Source organism: Apteryx rowi, unplaced genomic scaffold (assembly GCF_003343035.1).
Source record: "Apteryx rowi isolate R43461 unplaced genomic scaffold, aptRow1 scaffold_6, whole genome shotgun sequence".
In the NCBI taxonomy this organism is placed as follows: Eukaryota; Metazoa; Chordata; class Aves; order Apterygiformes; family Apterygidae; genus Apteryx; species Apteryx rowi.
This window is the reverse complement of record NW_020450871.1, coordinates 998,095-1,018,729: the sequence shown is the minus strand read 5'-3', so window position 1 is coordinate 1,018,729 and position 20,635 is coordinate 998,095. Positions and strand designations below refer to the sequence as shown.

The 20,635-nt window shown below is 49.0% G+C and overlaps 1 protein-coding gene across 1 annotated transcript in view; it reads right to left on the bottom strand.

Annotated features, from left to right (window-relative positions):
• Positions 1 to 1,870: 1,870 nt before the first annotated feature.
• Positions 1,871 to 20,635, bottom strand: part of CACNA1H (calcium voltage-gated channel subunit alpha1 H) — a 253,608-nt gene continuing 234,843 nt past the window's right edge. The window contains exons 29-35 of the mRNA XM_026083083.1: positions 16,909 to 16,987; positions 14,615 to 14,736; positions 13,734 to 14,072; positions 11,788 to 11,940; positions 6,947 to 7,130; positions 3,627 to 3,805; positions 1,871 to 3,049 (exon numbers count right to left, since the gene is read on the bottom strand). Coding sequence (XP_025938868.1) covers positions 1,871 to 3,049; positions 3,627 to 3,805; positions 6,947 to 7,130; positions 11,788 to 11,940; positions 13,734 to 14,072; positions 14,615 to 14,736; positions 16,909 to 16,987 — 2,235 coding nt within the window. The remainder of the gene's footprint in view (positions 3,050 to 3,626; positions 3,806 to 6,946; positions 7,131 to 11,787; positions 11,941 to 13,733; positions 14,073 to 14,614; positions 14,737 to 16,908; positions 16,988 to 20,635) is intronic.

The window sequence follows — 20,635 nt, the reverse complement described above, 5'->3', positions numbered from 1 at the left end:
ATACATGTGAAACAAGATACATTTCCTTTTGAGTAATGAATGCATAAATAACAGAAGATATATGTGAATGCATAAATATGAGGCGGCATGGAAGGAACCAAACAAAAACGATTAAAAAAAAAAAAAAATTTGGTTTTGTTGGTGTTTAGGCCTGTTGGCTGCGGCTGCCCGGCGCGGGGCGGCCAGCGGTGGCGGCGGTGGCGGCGGCAGGGGCCGCTTGCTGCTCGTGCGAAGCATCAGCTTTCCATGGTGAAGCTGTCACACGGTGAGAGGGGCCTGGATGAAGAGCGGGGCAGGGCAGGGGCAGGGAAAGGAGGTTGAAAAATGCAAATAAACCCCAAAAACCAAAAAAAAAAAAGAAAAAAAAAAAGAAAGGAAAGGAGTGGTGCTGAGAGGTGACGCGGGTTCCTCTAGAGGCTGCTGGGTCCGGCGCGGCTAGGGAGCGGGCGCCGGGGTGCGAGCGCGGCCGCGTGCGGCTGGAGGTGTGGGCGGAGGGACGACGGACGGAGAGGCTGCAAATGAGACGGTTCCGGGGATCACCTAGTTTTCAAAGGCTTTATGCTATGAGGAGAACAAACCATTAGCTTAAATGCTCACAAAGAACATCACCTAAGACAGCGCTTTATACCTTTACATATTGTATCAATAATTTACTTTGAACTGTAGTAGACAAAATACATTTCTTAAATAATTTACTATTTATTTGTTTTGTTTTTTTAAATCGGTAATTTTTTCCTTTTTTTAATCTTTTTTTTTTTTGTAACACAAGAAACCTTGTTTGTGCACGTTAGTTCAGATTATTGCAACATTTAACCTGAATTTCAGTTAAAAAAGGAAAAAAAAAAGAAAAAAGAAAAGGACAGTTGTACAGACAAGAAGAATGAATAACTTATTATTGCACTGGCTACAATTCAGTAGTGATTTGGTTTTTTTTTTTTTTTTTTCCCGTAGTTAGGACAACCTCTAAAATACAAAAGAAAAATGAGAGACACATCTAAAGCATCAGCTGCGAAAAGAAGCTGGCAGGATGACGGTGGAGGAAGGGAAGGAGAGAAAAGAAAAACAAAAGCAAAGAAAGTAGAGAAACATTTGGAAAACAAATGGCCGTAATAATTAGTTCCACATAAAACCCAAGGAAACACCACCCAGTTGCAGAGTCACATGTAATGCAAAAACAGTATAGTTTCTCTATAAAAATATGTGCATTATGAAGAGAGAGTTTTTGTGGGTATATTTTTTTTTGTCTTTTTCCTTGTTTTGTATTTCACAAATACATTATTTCTATTTATATAACTGCTGATATACAGACAATGTACAGCTCCCATCTCCTGGGCACTCCCACATAATGTGACGTCTCTAAAAGGTGCCTTTTTAAAAGTTGAGCATGTTTAAAAAAAAAAAAAAACCCAAAACAACAAAACAACAAAACCCAAAGAGAATCCCCCAAATCCCAACCGCCACCACCTCGAACCCGAATCAATGTGACTGAGGCCGCGTAGGGGGGAGGGAGGAACGAAGCAACCCCCCGCACCGGCTCCACCTTCCCTTTAAAAAAGAAACCCCCAACCTCTCGCGAACCTGCTCCCCCTGCCCCGAGACCTGTCACCGTTTTGCTCAGTCGTTCGTTTGGTTTCTTTTTTGTTGTTGTTTAATTTTTTTTCTTTTTGTTTTTTTTTTTTTGTCGTTTTTTGCAAACCTCCACAGCGCTTAAGAACAAGTGACTGCGAAAAAGGGGGAAAAAAAAAAAAAGAAAAAAGAGAGAGAGCTCGGCCACGGAGCCGCGGCTGCTCAGTCCCTTCGGTTTTCCAAACCCACATTGGTGTCAAGCCCTTGAGACCCCCCCCCCCCCCGCGTCCCCCCGCCCGCGGAGCTATACCGGCTCCTCCACGTCCTCCTCTGTCGCAACAGTCCCCGGCACCAAGTCCTGCTTCCGGAGGGGGCTCTTGGCAACGCCCAGCAGCTCTTTGCTTTTCTCGGCGTTGCTCCACTGAGTTTTTAAGTGATCGGGCTTTTTGAGTTCGGGGGCCGCGGGGTCGGGCCGGGAGTCTGCGGAGGACGGCGTGGACTGGCCGCTGTCCAGCAGGAGATCCGAGAGGCTGCTCAAGGAGCCGCCGTCCGACTGCTCGAAGGAGAAGTTGGGGATGGTCAGGTGCTCCCCGCGGCACGGGGGCTGGCCCCGGCGCTCCGCTTTGGAGGCCGGGTCCCCGGGCTGGCTCTCCGCGAGCTCCAGGGACTCTCGGTAGGCCGGGAACTCGCAGGACGGGGTCCTTCGCCGCAGCATGCTGTTCTCGGAGGGTTTGGTGCGGGAGGCCGCCCCGCCGTCGTCCTCCATGGGAGGATCTATAGAAATGCAGGGCGGGCTCATCTTCTTCTTCCTCCGAGCTCCATGGATGTACTCCGACTCCGGCTGGATGTGGGCAGGCGACCGCTGCTTTTCCTCCGCAGCCTCTTCAAAGCTACAGTCTCCATCGTTGATGGAGGGGCAGATCTCGATGGAGTGCCGCCTTTGGTCGTCTGCCCAGCTGGGCTTAGCTAGGAAGCCCTTCGTGTCGATGCTGTAAAACTTCTTCAAGTCCTTCTCTTTGCCGCTGCTCCTGGACAGGCTAGTTGTGCTGCAGTTCTTGAGGGGCGCTGGAGACGGGGCCGGGGAGATGAAGGGCGAAGTCGAGCGGCTCCCGGCGTCCGAGCGCTCGCCCCAGTCTTTGGCGGAGCTGTTGATGTGGCTAACCTCCTCATCAGCCAGGTCGGAGGACTCGAAGAGGCCGCTCTCGGGGTCGGGCGGGCTGCCGCTGGGGCTGGGCGGCCGGCTGGCGACGCTGCGCTGGCTGAAGGTGTGCTTCCGCGTGTGGACGCTGGCGTGCCGGTGCGGGGAGCCCGGCGGGGAGCGCGGAGGGGTGCCCGGCAGGGAGGCAGCCGCGGGATGGAGCGGGCTCGGGGGGAAGGTGCTTTGGGACTGCTTGGCTGATGGTAGCGTCTCTCTGGGCTCCGCTTGCAGGCTGTCCTTGGAGTCTGGAGTCTGCCCGTCCACAGAGTCCGTTCTAACAGCCTCCTGGAAGGTGAGGAGAGAGAGAGATGGGGCGAGAGGCTGCGGATCTCCCAGGCCGGCAGCAACACGGCGCTCAGTGATGAAACATGGCACGGGGCAGAACGGCTTGTGGGTCTAACACATACCTGGCCACCCCATCCCTGCCCTGTTGTGCCAGCCACAGTTAGGCCTTCCCTGTCCTTCTGCACGGCCTTGGTCTTGCTCTAAATTAGCACCAAATTCTGCGTCACTGCAACCAGTCTAAAGTGACATGGTGCAAGGCTGGCACCAGGCTTCTCACAGCACTGGCAAAACTGAATCAGCCATCTTCTCCCTACGCTTTGGCAATTCTTTAATAAAATAGTACATCCTCAAAGGTGAAAACAGGTAGAAAGGGCCTTTTTCCTATGTGTGACTTGCTGTCACTTAAGTATATTAAACTTTATGACACCAGAATCAGAAACATTTTGTTCTAAAGGAGGGAATTCTGCTCTCAGCTCCAAGGAAACAAATCCCGGTGATAAGAGGGGATTGGAATAGGAGAAAGGGACCCAGGCGCTTACAACGGAGAGTTCACCTCTGCGGGGTCTTTGCCTCTTACCTGTCTGCACAGCAGCTTGTTGAGAGTAGGAGATCGAGGTATGACATGTGGGGGAAGGATCTTCCACCGGTGGCGGCCTTCATGGTTGGGAGAACGAGCAGCCAGCTGGAAGGACTCTGTTGGGACTCTCAGAGAGGAACACGTTCCCACGGGCTGGGAGCGGATGGAGGTGATGGACCCTAGGAAACAGAGAGAGAACAGTCACCACCACCACTTTTGTGGTGGCTGTGAAGTTTTGAGGTAGAACCGGTGCCCACTGAGAGGGGAAAGAAAAAGCCTATCCAGGCCTGCTGACATTTCACACCTCACCATAAGCCTTGGTCAGTACCTGGATTAAAACCTCCCTTGTCCAATCTCCTACTTTAAATGCTAGGCCATATCTCATGAATGGTAGGAAGGTTACAAATAAAGTCTCCTCTGCAATTTGGCTGCATTGCACTTGGCTCTGCCCTCTGGCATACTGCCCGTTAAAAACATCATATCCCTAGGAGTGTCTATTTTCTATTTATTTCAGACGATAGGGATCTTCTCTTGCAGCTGCTATGATGTTCTGGGTGGATGGATGGACGGCCACCCGGAGCATATGGCAGCAAATTCAGGGCACGATGTGGGGTTGCATTTGAAACCCTGTAATTGCCGCTTTCCCTATAGCACTGCCTCAGGTTGGATCTGCAGAAGGACATGGCCCGTTTGAAGAATGTGGATCAGGAGAAGTCTGGTGGCTGGGCCAGGAGCCTCTCAGTCAGGACGCCTGAGATCTCTTTGCAGCACTGCCAGTGACTGGCTTGCAACCTTACACTGCTCTGCTGCAAATGCCTTGGAGGCAGTAAGAGCATCACTCAGCTTCCTCAGAGCCTCCAGAGCTCGACTTACAGCTCCAACCTGGAGCCTTGCAAAGGCAGAGGGCACCCCGCCACTGACTTCTCCTGGAGGATGCTCACTGCTAGTATGCGTAGGGCAGTTTTCCCTTTCGACCAGCACACTACTGCTGTTGTCTCTCCACCTTGGTCAGACCTTGACTGAACGTGATGTGATCAGCAGCATGGAGACCACTTCAAGTGCTTTGATACTCCCCGAGCTCACGCATCAGGCAGGAATCGTTCTCTTCCTGAAGGCTCCCAGTCCCCTGGCTGAGTCTAAAGGCAATCCCTCCACCCAGCCCCTTTGCAGTGCTGCTTTACTGCAGTTCTGCTGTGTTTGAAAGAGCTCTTTTTTTTTTGGCTGTAGGATTTATTGTGCTCATTAGCTCGAAACCCAACGTCTGTTTCTACATTGCTGCTCCATGTTAAAAACACAGCTATCCATCACTTCAAGAGATCTCGCCCAGAGGTCAGGGAACTTGAACCTGTGACAAAAGCCATCCAGACAGTTTGCAGTTGCATTTCAGAAAGAGATTTGTCATAGGGAAGAGAGAAAATTTAGCGTTTAATCATTTTTCTTTTGGAGCTTTTCTGCAGAACACCACAGAAACAGCAGAAGAGCGAGGTTCCCACCCCCCACCTGCCCCACTTCTTCCTATTTCATTTCTGGGCTCTCCAATAGCCAGAGTAACAGTCTGAGTCTGTACCATCCATGTACCAATCCAAGCTTTACGAAATGTTTTTTATGATGCAGAAAAAAATTTGTCATAAAACTTGTCACAAACATTGTCATAAAATCAAAGCCCTACGCTCTCCTCCCCATCCTCAGTTGGAATTTCCCTCTGTTGGAAGCTTTCCATCTAGCTCTCATATATGAAACCAAAAAGCCCTCTAAACTGCACAGTCAGGAACACTGAAAGAAGCCAAATACCTCAGGATTTGTATATTTTCCTCTTGTTTTTCTAATAAATCAGGGAACTGTGTCTAAGACCAAAATAACATAAGAACATGTCATCTCACAATATTTTCACTGTGTAGACATCAAAATATTGGGAGAAGACCAGACATCCTTAAATGACATTGAAAAGTCCATGAAAGTACAAATGCTAATTCTAGTCTCCGTACATGCTCAGTTTTACTTTCACTGTAACTTGTGGGAAAGTCACTTAGATGGGAATTTGGCATGGTCAGGAGTAGCACAGCTCTAGGTGATGCTGACCAGGTGCATCTACCAGGTCAGAAAAAATTAGTCCCCCATTATAGCCATTTCTCAAGTTTCCTTGGAGAGAAATTTGGGAAAGATGAGAAAATTCTTGGTCAGTTCTACCCACCCCTGCCAGCATCACAGCAGTTTTATACTAGTATAAATCCTGATTTACACCCGCTACAGAGATGAAAATCATCCCCAGTAGTCCAGCCATGAAACTCAACCTCTGTTTTCTTTGCTTAGCAAAGAATTTGCAGGTGAAATAATAATAAATACTGAGCAGAGAACACTAACTGGTATCCAGAGAGTTTTAACAAATATAGAGTTACTTCACCCAAGGAAACCAGAGCAGATCTTGCCAGCCCCACCAGGCTTTGCAAACCCACTACTCATCTGTCGAAGCAGCTCTTGCATTTCAAACAACATTGAATGAAAGGAAACCAGGCTGGTAAGTTCTTGGGAGCCACTCAAGAAGCACATGTGCTTTTAGGGAGGCAGATATTTTCTTTCTTATTGATTTCTCCTTCAAATCAACTCACATAACAAAGCAGAGAGAAAGGCATTTTAGGGGAAATGTATTTGGATGCAGTTGTGTAAATGTATACTCAAAGCCTCTGGGTAGCATGCGATTCCCCGGTTGCGGGGTCTTTCCACAAGACTCATTATAGGGCCAAGCTACGGAGGCACTGGAGAGTGGTTTCTAATCTTTATGCTCCCAAAGAAACTCCTTCATCTGTGAACTCAACATATTGTGCTAAAAAGATACTGCTCTGAGACTGAAGACTGCCTGAAACAATAGCTGTAAAGGAGCTCTGTCAGGAAGTAATACCGATTCCAGAATTTATTCATGCTGATTTTATTGATTTGTATTCATGATGTCATGGCTGATCACTTCAGAAGAAATGTGCGGTTAATATCCTTTTGTTCGGCTAAGAGCTTGTTCTCTATGCCTCTCATATTGCTTGGGTGTCCCAACCTTCCCCAATCAAACAACCAAACCACCAGCTTTTTCCTGAGAAAATGCAGTTATGTGATGAGAACACAAAATTTTGCAGTGCGTGGGAAACTGCAGTCCTGTGCATGGCACCAAACCAAACACAGCAAGCCCTGGCTCACCCCATGGTCAGCGTGGGTTGCATGCCTTCCCTTCCCATCCAACCGGCCTGTGTGCGGGTGTGGAGCTGTTGTACCTGCTGCCCTGAGGGTTTGGCTAGTGCCGCACGAGGAGGAAGGGGACACTCCAAGAATGGTACCTCTTTGGGATTTGCAGGGATACGTCTCCATCTCCACCTCGTGGAGGGGGAAAGGGGCTTTTGCTGGCATCACAGGGCGGAACATGTAGCTGTCATTGGGCAAGGAGTGCATCCGGGAAACGGAGATCTTGCGGACCGTCAGCAGGTTCTGGGAGTCCTGGGGCCGCAGACAGGCTGCACCGCCCTGCAAAGCAAGGAGAGAAGGAAATATGGGTCATTCAGCATCTTGGTGGTGAATTTATGGCAATTTCCTTCTCGTCTGCTTTTTGCTTTAAGACCTTGTGCAGATGTTCCTTTTGGCATCTTACAGAGAGTTGTAGTCCTGGTGACTGCAACGGGAAACGAAGCTACTTTGCAGTAGCTTAGTAAAGAGCTCAAGTTGTGGCTTGGGTAAAACAAGGCATCGATGACCAACCACAGAGCTGACTCTTGGACAATGCAGAGAGAAAACAAGGTCCAGGAAAATGGGACTGACCCTCTACACACATGAGAAAGCCAGCAATTCTCACAGTTACGTTCTGATTTTCCAGGGGGTGTTTTCAGCGAGCGGCCCGGCCTGTGTGGCAACGACCCCTTGCTCTCAGAGCCGCTCTGGGAGAGATGGCCAAATGGCCAGTCTCAGGCCACGCTGACTGAGGGTACCAAGCGTTTCTGAAAATTCATGTATTATCCCCCCAGCACACACACATACATGGGCAGACATGTAAACATACACCCACATTAACACTTCTACAAACACCAGGCCTCTCTCCTACAACACGGAGCATTTTGGGCACCACTGACCCCAGGAGAAGGCAGCCACATGGTGGGAGGCAGAGGGAAGGAGAAGATGGCACAGCACAGCAGCACACATGTGGGTGTGGAGTCTCCACCAGGATAGATAAGGGATTTTTATGTCTCTGTGTGTGGCTGTCCAACAGGGGTCCAGCTGGAAGTGGCCAGACAGAGCATGACTCATCATGGACCTTAACCCCCTCCAAAGCGCCTGTCCCCTCACTCCTTCTCTGAGGCCCTCCTCACTTCTGCGAGGTCACCTCAACAGCACACGTCTCACAGCACATTTATCCTGGGGGTTCAGAAAGCTTTAGGGACTCAAATGATGGTTTGCTGATGGAGCAGCCGTGAGAGGAGGTACCGCGACGCGGCCAAGTGTATGGAGGAGTGGGAGCCCGTGGAACAGGATCTGCAACCTGGCACCCTGCCCCAAGGTTTTAGTTCTAGACACATTCCCCTCACGATTTACCAAGTTATCTAAAGTACGACTAATCGCTCTAGTTTTCTTTTAACGTCAGCCTCCCAGTGACTGATTGAAAACATTTTCCCAGCTGCATGTCTTAAATTATATGTATTTTGCTTTGCTCCACCAGGCTGTTTTCCCTCTGTGCTAGCAAAATCTGGGCCTGAGATCTCTCGCTGGATAGTTTGGAGGTCACCAAGGATCTGGTTAAATCTGTTTTTTCCATGCATTCCTGATTCACGAATTTCTCTCCTCAGATTCCCTAAAAAAAAAAACATCCTGAGACAACTTACTTGATGCTTCTACCCCATTGAACTTGGCTGCGAAGACAGGGGGATCAGCAGCAGTTATTTACAGGTAGTTGGCATCAAGTGCTAACTGCAGACTTGCCCAGCAGACCTATGGGTGCAACCCAGAGCTTTCATCTACTATATGAATGCATCAGCAACGTGGGCTGTGCCAGTTGGCCTTTGGCCATCACAGCTAATAAGCTATCAGCTTCGCAACACCTGAGCCGAATACAGACGGGCAATTGTTAAAACCCTGCTGCCACGAAGAGGAAAAAAAGGCCTTGTTCCCCTTTTTCAGTAGTCTAACAGAAGAATCATAGTATTTTTCTATCAAATCTCAGTTCTTGTTTACAGGCTTTTGAAATGCTCTTTGCTGGCTGGGACAAGTGAACAAAAATCTCCTCTTGACATAAGCAACTGTGATTTTTAAGATTTCGCTTACTGAGATCCAATTAACCTAGGGCCTCAGGCAAATTTCTGAAGGTTTCAAAGGCACTATTAGAAATACTTTGAACCATGGAAATATTAAGCATGTGCAAGAAGCTTGTTGGCTCACACTTGGTGTGCTGCTCTCGACAAACTGGAGAATTTGGGGACACACCAAAACTCCTGCTTGGTGGGAAAAAGCCTGATGCACTCAGGAGCCTGATCCCGTGCCCTGGGAAATCAATGCAGCTCCCTCAAATCCCATGAACGTCCAACCCGGACCGGCACTGCTGGGACTGCCTTTGGTGAATGCTGCATGCTGGCGCCAACCCACGGCGGCAGCGAGGGGGCTGGTGTCCCCCTGCGAGGCGGGGAGCATCCCAGGCACCTGGACAGAGATGTGCAAGGTGGGAGTCTGCTTGCTGTGGGACCCCTCTCAGGCCGAGCAGAAAGGCAATAAATTGACTGCAGAGGGCCTTAGTGATGCAGCTCAGAGACCTCAGTTAAGCCTCTTAAATCAGTGAGCCAAGCTCCTGTGCCTGGGAATCAATAATCTATTGGAGCTCTGATTTTGCTCTGGTGCAGAGGGAACACAAGAAAAATGATCCTGCAAATACCTCAGCAGGACACGACCCTTCCTGGGTGATTAAAGAGTCAGAAGTTACTCTGTAAGCAAAGGAGATTTGCAGGATATTCTGGAACGGGGAATGCTGTTACTCCTCAGAGGTCTGGAGCCAACAGCCTGCAAACAAGCTATGGGCATAATTCCCGGAGGAAGGGCTCCTCCTGACCCCTCTCGCCCGTCCTTGCCAAAGGTGTGCGTCTCCAGCGCTGCGAGTGAGCTCAGCCGCCTCCCGCAGCCTCCGTGATGGGGAAGGGAGAAGGTGAACAAGGGCAGGAGATAAATCTCGGCCTGTGCGTGCCAACGGTGCATGCTCCTGCACAGGCCAATTCCGGTGGCATAAGGGGTCGCTTCTGTTGGTCCCCACAGAGATAACAAACTCTCTGCTCTGACAGAAGAAACCCTGGGACCCCTTGCAGTTGCATTTACAAAGTCCCCGTTATTGCCTGTCTCTGAAGGATGCCTTTCGCTGTGTTCTCCTTTTGATGCTAACACAAAGCCCCTCAGTCTCCAGGTGGTGAAGCTAACAGACACCCTGCGGAGCTACAAAGAGGCACTTCTTTGTGGATTATTCCTTCATTTGGCTCGCTCCCTTTCTTGCACAGGGAAAACCTGCTTGGTCATCAAGAGCTGAATCTGAGCGCAGAATTTGCTTGGAGATCTTGCTAGATACTTGCTAGGTGCCTTGAGTCATGATAGAAATCAGAAATAAAGGGGAAAACAGCCCAGCTGTAAAGCAGATTAATGCTGGGTGGCCGCTGCATGTTCTCTTTGATCACAGCAAATGTGCTCTCCCTTGCAGCATGCACATCTTCTAGGCAAAGTGCTACGCAGCCTCTAGCTCCCTCTTCCAGGCTCATTCACTTTCAATGCCAAATGATGGTGGCCAACTCCGTAGCTTCTTGATTTAGGGTGGGCATGTTCCAGGCATGTCCTGAGAGCTCCCCATCAGCTGAGAGCTGGGAGAGGGTCACTCCTGTGGGGACATGCATTTGTTTCTGTAAGGCCACAGCAAGAGCAAGCTTGAGTGGTAACAGCACCTTCAGCCGGGGAAGGGGTCTCTGGGAGGCAGGACAAGTGAAGGAAGAGATGGAAAGGAAATGTTCACCAGGCTGCTCCAAAGGGCATCCAAAGATGAAGTGCAGCAGCCAGCGCAGACGTGATGCCATGCTGCCTTTCACGTGGCAATGTGATGGGACAGCCAGAAGTGCCCCCTTGGGGCAGCTGCTGATCCACTTCAACAGGCCCCTCCAGCTGCCCTGGGCTGACTGCAGAGACCACCCTGCTGGGAGGCTCACATCAAGGTCTGCTCACCTGGTGGTGGCCCCAAACTGACCCTGGTTTTGAAGGAAAAAGACTGGAAGCAAAGACCATCAGTGCAGGAAATCGCCTGCTGTTAGCACATGCTTCAAAGGTCATTTCTTTCTCAGCGTGCAGGAGAGACTGTGGCTCGATGTGACTCACCGGCCCTCCTTGGTGCATGTCTGAGGCTGAGAGCATGTTCTCGTGCCCATCTGAGGACATCTGGAGCTGATTTGCCCAAGGAGGGCAGGGCCGAAGGGCGTTGTAAGGCAGCAGGGCAAATCTACGCAATACCCTTACGTGATGTGAACGGGCACCGGCCCGTGGTGCATAGAGGAGGCAGTGAGCAGGGGGGCTTCCAGCCCGTCCGGTCTGCTGGGTGATCTCCCCAGAGCAGCTCCTGAATCCATGGCTCCGCTACTAGCTGAAAGCCTGCCACAAGGTTGTGTATGGTGGGTAAACCAGGACACTGACTGTCATCTCACAGATCCATGGAGCCTGCAGTGCCCAGGCTGTGACAATGTGTGTTGATTTACTTACGCCTTCCTGTCTCCTCGATACTACACTACAAACAAGTTCTTATAGTAACAGTAAAAAAACCCAAACTGGTCTGTGTTTCTACTGCAAACCAAGAGAAGACTCTGTGCGGGCCTCCAGCTCTAGCTATACCATTTGAAAACAAACTGCTTAAATATCACACTATACATTAAACGCAGGATTTTTTTTTTTTTTTGGCTAAAAAGAGTATGTCATTTGTGTCCCATATAAGACTGCTGGCAGAATCGTTTAGAACATGCTTTTTGCCTGTCTACTGAACACGCAAAGGCAGTACGAAGGACAGAGGACGGAAAAGACTGTTCTGGCTGTGAAGCGACAGGTTTAGGACAATTCACACACCACCGCTAGCTGCACAGCACCAAAGCACAACGCCACAATGCAGAAGCAACGGCACGGCGTCATTCACCTCAGCCTCGTGGCCTGGGGTTTTGTGGGAAGGTGTCAGGACATGGTGGGAAACAGAGCAGAAGGACGAGATTTCCATCATGGGAGTCTCTCCCCCCTCCAGCGTGTCTGAGTCTGGGATGGCTAAGGACACATTCTCACAGCTCAGCGCCTCCTTCAGGTACAAAATTGGGGAGATAAAAAGCATCAGTAGCAGAGCAAGGCTGGGTCTTACGCTTCAACCCCTGTGTTTGCCCCTACTTGCCCCATTCAGCCAGAGCAGGAAGGAAGAGAAAAGAAAATGCAGGCTGCAGAAATGGCAAGAAAATACAGAGTGTCTTGTAACACCTTCCAGGGTATCCATGCCCACCATCAGTGGCAGGATCAGCCACACTGAGCCCTAAGGATTCACCCTCTTCAGTGCAGCTAGTGGGGACCACACTACTGAGCTGCCAGCCGCCCAGGCCTGCCTGGAAACACCTGCGCGTCAGAGATGCATCACCGCGATCCAGCCCTGCTGAGCATGGTGCCAGGCAGGATGCTCCTGCCTCGCTGCCACAGAGGGGAGGAGAAGCCCTGGCTTGTAAATCCTCACCTGGATTCAAGCAATCTCATCCTCAGTGGGAAGTCTGCACTCAGCTGTCTGCTCACCGTGTTCTCTGTCTGAGGCGCGTTACCTCTCACCGCGGGGTTTCTATGGCTAAGAGGAGGCTCTGCACACAAAGTGAACAGCCCTGTGAAGAGCTCAGGGCTCCTAATTTGCTCAGGAGATACTGGCAGATCAGGAAAGCTCAAGGAGACTGAGCCTGTGCAGCAGGATGTGCCCTCTTTTCCCCCAAAGAGAAAAGCAACCTGGCTCTTTGTGGTGCATCTTCCTGCAGAAATTTCTATTAGAAACTACATTCAAATAACGAATTCCCCATTGCCATGTAACTAAATTCCTTTTTACTTAACTTAATAGAGTCTGATGGATTTTACAAAATCTAATTTAATGTAATTTAATCTCAAATCCCCCATTGATTTTGTGGTAGATTTATTTGTGATCACAGTCACAAAGCAATTCTCTATTCAGTCTTAATCATATGCTGCTGACATGAGATGAGACAATCACCTCACGCCTCTCCTTCCCCCTGACTTCTGATTGCCCTATTTTTCTAGAGGCCTAACAGAAATCAGAGAGCAGGCAGTGTCTGGAAAACAAACCCGGGGACCTCCAGCTTCTTGCTGGGGAAGTCTGACAATTCCCCGAGTCCAAACTGGCCGTGCCCTAAGCAGAGCAGGAGCCAACGGGGAGTTGCGTGCTTATGTCAGTGCTGGACTGCCCTTCTGAGCTGTGTGCTGGGATTTTCAACACATGCAGAATTCAGAGAGATTTGGGCTTCTGAAATACTTAGTGCTTCTCTGGAAATCCCAATGTGGGATTAAAAAGAAGCTGAATGGGGTTACTGTGTCGGTGTGAAAGGAATTTATGCCACCCCTTGCCATGCGGGACAGGGTTGTCAGAGCCGGGGTGCCCAGGGTTTTATGAGATGCCTCCCAAGGGTTGTGGGCCATGCTGAAATGACAAGGAAAGATGCGTTGGCTAGGGGAACAGGGTGGGGGCATGTGGCTGCTATGCTTCTGAACTTAAAATCCACAAACTTTGAATGACTCCTATTAGAAACAGCAAGAGATGAACTTTCAACACTCCCCTCCAAGGACAGGCAGGACAGTGTTAGCCGTGGAGAGCACGTGCCATGTGGCCTCCCACCTTGGGGAGCCCTCCCGAGATGACTCAAGACATGGAGGTGATGGTGACGTCCCTACCATGGTAGGAGCTGGGAGAGCTGCCTTTCTCCCTCCCTGCCCTGTCTCTTTGGCTCTGTGTCACTTGGATCTGACTGCCTGATGATGACACGGAAGTGACTGGCAGGAACTGGCCCTCTGCCCCAAGCAGAGGAGAAGCAGACGCCTCGCAGGAACTGTTACCAGGGCTTGGTGCTTCGCCTGCATTGCCAACTCCGACTTCATGGTCTCCTGACTTCTGTAGGGTGCCCTGCCATCCGGGGCCACAGTGCCTCCCCTGCTCCCTCCAGTAGCTGAGGTGGTTGCTCCTCTGGACATCTCCAGCTCGATCTCTGCATCCATCTCAGCATCCTCCTTGGCCTCCTTGTTGCTCTCCTCCAAGTGCTTCATCAGTACTGCCACCACCACGTTGACCAGGACAAACTGTGCGATGAGGACAAAGGTGACGAAGTAGACAGGAGAGATGACAGGCAGGTAACTGAGGCAGTGCTTGTCTTCCCGGGTGCATTCCCGGAGAGTGTCCTGAAACAGAGAGGGAGAGGTGGGGGATTGCAAAGAGCTGGGGCTCTGAATACTGAAACCTCACAGACAACCTGTTGAGGACTGAAAAGCATAGTAACATATCCCAGACACAACGGCTTGGGGGTGCAACCAAAACAGAAGAAATTGTGGGCCCTATGGATTACATCATCCACAGTACAGTTCTTTAACTCTGGACCCAAAGAGGAGAATTGTGTTATGTTCCAAAGGCACAGAGCACACGCTTACTCCTATCAGCCGCAAGAACTGGGGCAATTTTTTAGAAATTTAATTTATACGCTGTAGAAGTATAATTTAAATGCTAAAAAAAAATGAAGCTTCAGGTTGGACAAGACTTATGCCAAGTTATCTCTTGAAAATACCTCCGGATTTTAAATTAAAGAGTTTAATTTTGATATTTTTAAAAGGAAACTTTCTTTGTTTTTAAAGGCCTGTTTTGACACAAGGGGTGCCTAAACTTGTTTAAAATCTGTTTCTATGTTTCTACTGACAGAGAGAAGTACCCAGACAGAGATTGCACACACCTTCATGATACCATTCCAGTTGTCCCCTGTTGACACCCTGAAGAGGGTGAGAAAGGCCATGCCGAAGTTGGTGAAAGTTGCGTGTCGGCTCAGACCTTCGCAGGGATTTTCTTCACTGCAGTCTGCAGGAGAAAGAAGTGGAAGCAGGTCAGTGAAGCCAGGTTTGCCAGCTCTCATTTACATTCAGCCTTTTTGGTTCATCAGCATCTACAGCACGCAGTTGGGACACCTGATATCTGGGCTTTCTTCACGGCCGTGACGTTGTGGCCTGTTGTATCCAGAGCTGCCTCCCTGCACCTGGCTGCAAGACCCTGAGATACATCATGGTGATCCACAGCATCAGGGAAGACCCTGGCTGCTAACAGACAATCTCACCACAGCCTGCAACTACTGAAGCCGCTACCGAGACCAAGGAGCCAAACTCTTCCCAGTGGAAGCAGACAATATCCTACCTGCAGGATGCTGCAGCCCTGGGACAGGTCACCAGAGAGCTGGGGGAGCTCCATCCTTGGAGGTTTTCAAGATTTGGCCGGACAAAGCCACAGCTGCCCTGATCTAATGGTGATGCCTCTAGTGGGAGGTTGAATGGGGGTCTCCAGAGGTCCTTTCCACCAACATTTCTGTGATTCTCTTGACTTTGCCCCAACAGGCAGAGCCAGCATAAAGTGATTTAAAAGGAGGTAGAAACAAGCCAGGTGTTGCTGTGCTGTCTCAACAAATACTGCTCTACAGTATGCTTTGTCTATTACTCTCTTGATTATGTTCCTTGTCTTGATTATTTTTTACAGACACATCCACCATAAGGGATATTTCACCGGAATAAAGTGGAGCAATTTGACATTTTTTCCCCCTGAGAGTTAATATACTAATGAATGTAAATTGACCACATGAAATGTCCCTCCTTCCATAAAACATGGGCTCATTAAACTTTCATTAGGATAGGCAGCAATGCCTCCTGCAAGGGCGTTTATTTCAGAGGCAAATAGGAGGGAAAAACAAAGCAAAAAAAAAAACAACAAACCCTCCACAAATGACCAGCCTTGGGGGGAGTGAGGTATTAGCAGTTCTTAGGCTGACCTAACAGCAGTGATTTGGAAGAGGAAGAGAAAATATTTCTCAAACAAAGAAGGGAAGGGAAGGGAAGCAGTGTGCTGACTGCCTGCAGTTTGGGTGCTTGCCCCAGATGAGATCAGGGCTCTTCCAATCTCTGACCACACGCTGCAGTTACTCAGTGGCTGGCATTAACAAGGGGTGCGTATGGAAACACAAAAAGGATTCAGAGCAGCAGAAGGTGTCTCTGTGAATAAGGCATTCTTCATCTCAGTGGATGAACAAGTACATACCTATATATTTATGTATGCAATATAAAAAATGCACAGTATTTCATCTGGGGTGGATGCAGAACCATTTTTTTTCCAGAATTTGTGGAGACTGAAAAATAAATTGTCTTGGGTTGAAAGAAATATTTTGCTTTCAGGCATTTGTAATATGAGGAGAGGGCTGGACTCATAAAGGGGATTAATGACAGCAATAAAATCACCGGGGAGAAAAGGCCCTTCTGTTGCTCTTGAAGCCCTAATTGGGATGTGAGCACTGAGAGGGCTGCAAGAGGGGAGACTTGTCTCCTTCGAAGCTGGGCAATGTAGGGCTACAGAGTCTTTCCTCTCTGACTCCACCTGATTTTCTTTTGAATGGTGGACACGTTCATGACCAGCTCTGCAGTATCCTTGAGCGGGAGGAATAAATGATTCTGCTGGACAATCAGGAAGCCAGTGGATGCTTCCTGATTTATGCAGAAAGGGGAAGGTGATACTGAGAAGAACAACGAACCGACAAGACTTGGGCAGCTGGAAGAGTGATGTCAGCCAAGCGCAGAAAACTAATGGAGTGTGGTGGAAGCTCCGAGGAGGGACATGTTTACGGTGGCATCTCTCCAACACGGATCTGACTACCATCCAGCTTTAGAGACTCATGTGCTGTCTTAAGTAGCAAACTTCCATCTTTGTGAACATATCCATGCTGGACAATTATATTTAAACAGTAAATAGCTTCTCTACAGCCAAGGGTGGTGTTGGTCAAAGCTCTAAAAGTGTGTGTGTGCACATTAGACAGGTTCTGTATTACATCCTCATGTGTCATCTGTGACCCTGAGATCAAGAGAAAGCTTTAATCTTTAGAGTGCGAGCTGTGAAGCTAAGGAAGGCCCAAGAATGAGAGAGAAAAGAAAGGCAACAGCTTAGATACCAAATAAATATCAACCGGATGAAATAAATTGTGTCAGGCACATTACTCACCTAGCTTGCCAAACAATTCCACTCCCAGGGCAGCATAGATAAAAAACAGGAGCATAAAAAGAAGGCCAAGGTTCCCTACCTACACAAGAAGAAAGCAGAACAAGGGTCAGGCAAGTTGAGGTCACAAATGAAATTGCTCCATCACATTTTACATACAAGTAAAAGAGGGACTGGTGGCCAGAGGTCAATCATTGTCTCCCCTGACTTCCAATACTCCGGTCCTTTTTCATGGCTCTGCTTCAACAGACTCAGAGAGGAGCCTCCCCTGGGGGTGAAGGACCAGATGTTCCCAGGAGCAAAGCTGCCTCTGTGCATGGTGCCTCCCCACCCCCCCCTTCCACTTACAGGGATGCTGCCTTCATCTGTAATTTGGCCAAGCAGTAGCTGTAGCCTCAGTGGCACTTAGCACTGCACTTGAGTGCCACGCTAGTTTAAGTGACCTGCTGCTCCAGTTTGAGTTTTAAGGGCCTTTTCCTTCTGCTTGCCAGGTTGGAGATTTGGAGCCTGGAGGCTGAGGGTTTCAAGACCATGACGTTGACAAGACATGGCTCAAACCACCAGGAGGACCTGGAGGGTTTTCAAAGCTCTCGCTGGCCTGAAGGGCATTCAGAAAAGGAACATGTGCCCCAGTAAGGTAGGGGTAAAGCTCTTCTTGTCTTGCCACAGATGTTTACAGATATTTCTCAACAAGAACTACCCGAATATTAAGGCATGCAAAGCCTTCAATGCCTAAAAAGTAAAGCCTTATGCCATACACCGTCACTTAGATGCTGGCAACTTGCAGTATGAACATTGCGCTGGGTACTGCTATTAGGTATTAATATGCATTTACAAAGTGGCTGGAGCGGATGGTAATAGAAGAGCAATGATGCTAAAAAGAACACAAAGCTTATTAATAAACAACATTGCCATTATCCACACTGGAGTCAATCACTACATGGGCTCTAAGCCTTTAAAACACCTTGCAGAGCAGAAACTGCTTGCGATTCAGAGAGCACGAAGGGCAGAAAACCCTGACTGGCTAACCACGTGGATCTGACCTGCCACTCTGGCCACATTTACCTGTCCTGTGGCTTTTAAATGCCTTGGGTCTACAGCTCTGTAGCAGAGAGAGAGCGACCAAGCTCTCCAGGCTGACACAGTGCCACGGGCATTATTTTATCCCTACATAAAAATGAGCTATTAAGATTTAGGTAGCCAGGCTGGGGGATTCAAGGGGTATCTTGCAGCGAAATGCTCCATTTTGAGGGAGGGAGCATAGTCCCTGTGTTGCAGGATATTTTGACCATGCTGCCTAATTTTGTTAGAAAGGTGATCAGTACGATACCTGCTATCATAAAATTCTTTTTTAACAAAGCTACCACTTATGAAATAGGGCTTTTTTGTATTAAAGAAATGGGTATAGTCAAATCATCCAGCGGCGACTGTAACTGTTGTAAGGCCTACACTGGCTGCTACACGTAGAGCTTTGCCATTCCACTAACTTTATCATCAAACTCTAGGGAATAATAGAGATAATACAGAGATGTGGATGGCCGCTCTGGATTATTTCATTACATGTACTGTCTTCTGGAATAGTGTTTCCTGACATATCTGCTGGATCACTGATGATTTGTAAGACATTAGAAGGTAGTCTGCAAAATGACTGCAAATCAAAAAAAAACCCATTGGAAAACAGTCACATGCACACAAGTGCACACACATCCTGCCGGGGAGGCAAATGAGCAAATAATTAAAGGGAAGGAAAATAAAAACAATAAACAAGTTTTCTAAGTTAAGCGTAAATTAAAGTCTGATGTTGTAGCACTGCAGAAGAGGATCTTGGATTTTTTTCAAAGAACCATATAAACTGAATATCCTACTGTTATCTTAATACCTAATAACTTAACCTGCAAACTTTTTGCATTGATGAAATTCCAAAGAATTTACCTTAACATCAAAGTTATTATCAGGTTACCAGTGAAAACTGTTATTAAGCTCTCAATATATAAAGAATAACAGCCTTGCATGCGGAAGTACTGACGATCAAGAATTTTGAACTGATCTGGCATTTGTTGATAAACAATTTGCCTAGTATCTAGTGTGCATTTGTAACAAGATTGTGTGTTTATGACTGCTGACTATTTGCATTACTGAATCGTGTTTCATAACTAGTCCTTCAAAGACTCCTTTACATTCATAGGGTTGCTGCACATGCTCAATGTATCAAAGCCAAGTGCATGCTCTAAAAATGCAAGAGCAGTGTGTTCACTAATGTGCTGTTTGCTAGTGTCTAAGGTGACATCTGCCCTGGACTGAGAGCACTCAAATGGGCAGTTTCAAAGCTCAGGATCCCTTGGGAAGTGACTGAACATCTGACGCTGATGTGGAGACGTGGCCACATGGAAAACGGCAGAGATATGGGGGAGACAGCAGCACGGGATGGCTGATGGCACCAGCTTTACTGTCAAACTCCATCCCACCCTGCATCTAGAAATCCAGAGCTCAAGCATGAGAGCATCCTGCTGCCCTGACTATTCCCCGGCAGATGTAACGTTCACACGGACACATGCTGGCAGCTGGACTGGCTCCTGGGGTTGGAAAGGGCAGGAGATTCTCAGCAGCCCAAGAACACTTGATGCTCAAGAGACAGTGGCTGAGCAAAATGGCTCACCTCTTGCTTAGATGCATCAGCAAAACCACCTGCTCTACTTTTGCAGCTTCTGGCTGTGCTGGACCAGGACAAGTGAGTGGCAGATCGAATATGTTGTCTGTGCTTGCCCGGGGCTCACTGAGGCGTGCCTCTCATGAGAGGGAAGCTGTGCAGCCCATGGCCCTCACCACGGCCAGAGCACGGAGAAGGCAAGTTCCCACAGATGGGCTGGGAAGCAGGCAGTGAGGTCAGCCAAGGGCTGCTGAGCAGCAGAGAAAGCAGACTGTATGTGCGTCTGCAACCTTGAGTGAGTCATTCCTCTCCTGTAACTCAACGTACCAGTTTATAATACCCTTGCAGGGAGGTAATTAATGTCTCTAAAGCACTTTGAGATCTACTGAGACCAGACAAGAAAAAGATCGTGCATGAATCATGTTGCTATGAGAACAGGAGGGGGAAGGAGCACACCCAGGCACATTTCCCCAGCAGCCAAAGGCTGGGATGCCTCTGCTGGACTCTCCATCAGGGACCAGAGATCCAGCTCTGGTCAGCAATCACATCTTTGGCAGCTCGTCACCCAGGCAGCCTCTGCAGAAGTGGTTCCGCTCTAGCAGCCCTGAACAGCTCGGCCCATGCTCTGTTTATCCATCAAACTCCCCTCGACTTGGCCTGGGTGCCTTTGGCTGGGCAAAGAAAACTACAACCCCCCAGTCTCCAGCAGCAGGGGCCATCCATCATTTGCTGTGGCTCCAGTGTCCAGGGGAGGCTGGAGCCTGTGGGGAGTGAAGCAGAGGTGAAGAACATCCTGGAGGTGTTCTTGGTGCCCTATGGTACCTCAGAGAAGCCACAGCAGAAGATGGAGTCACTGGTGAATGTCTGCAATTCATGGACCTTCACGCCCTTGCCCCTTGGCTCTAATTCACTGCTGGCCAAAGCGTCTATGTGTCTGGGGGGAGAGAGGCCGAGTCCTCCACCCCACCCAGAGGAGCAGGGAAGCCTGGGGTGATGAGGCACCACCCTTCCCCTCAGTATGCTTGGCAGATCACAGATCTAGCTGGGATCTACCTTTGCAGACCCCTGGAATCAACCTGCTCA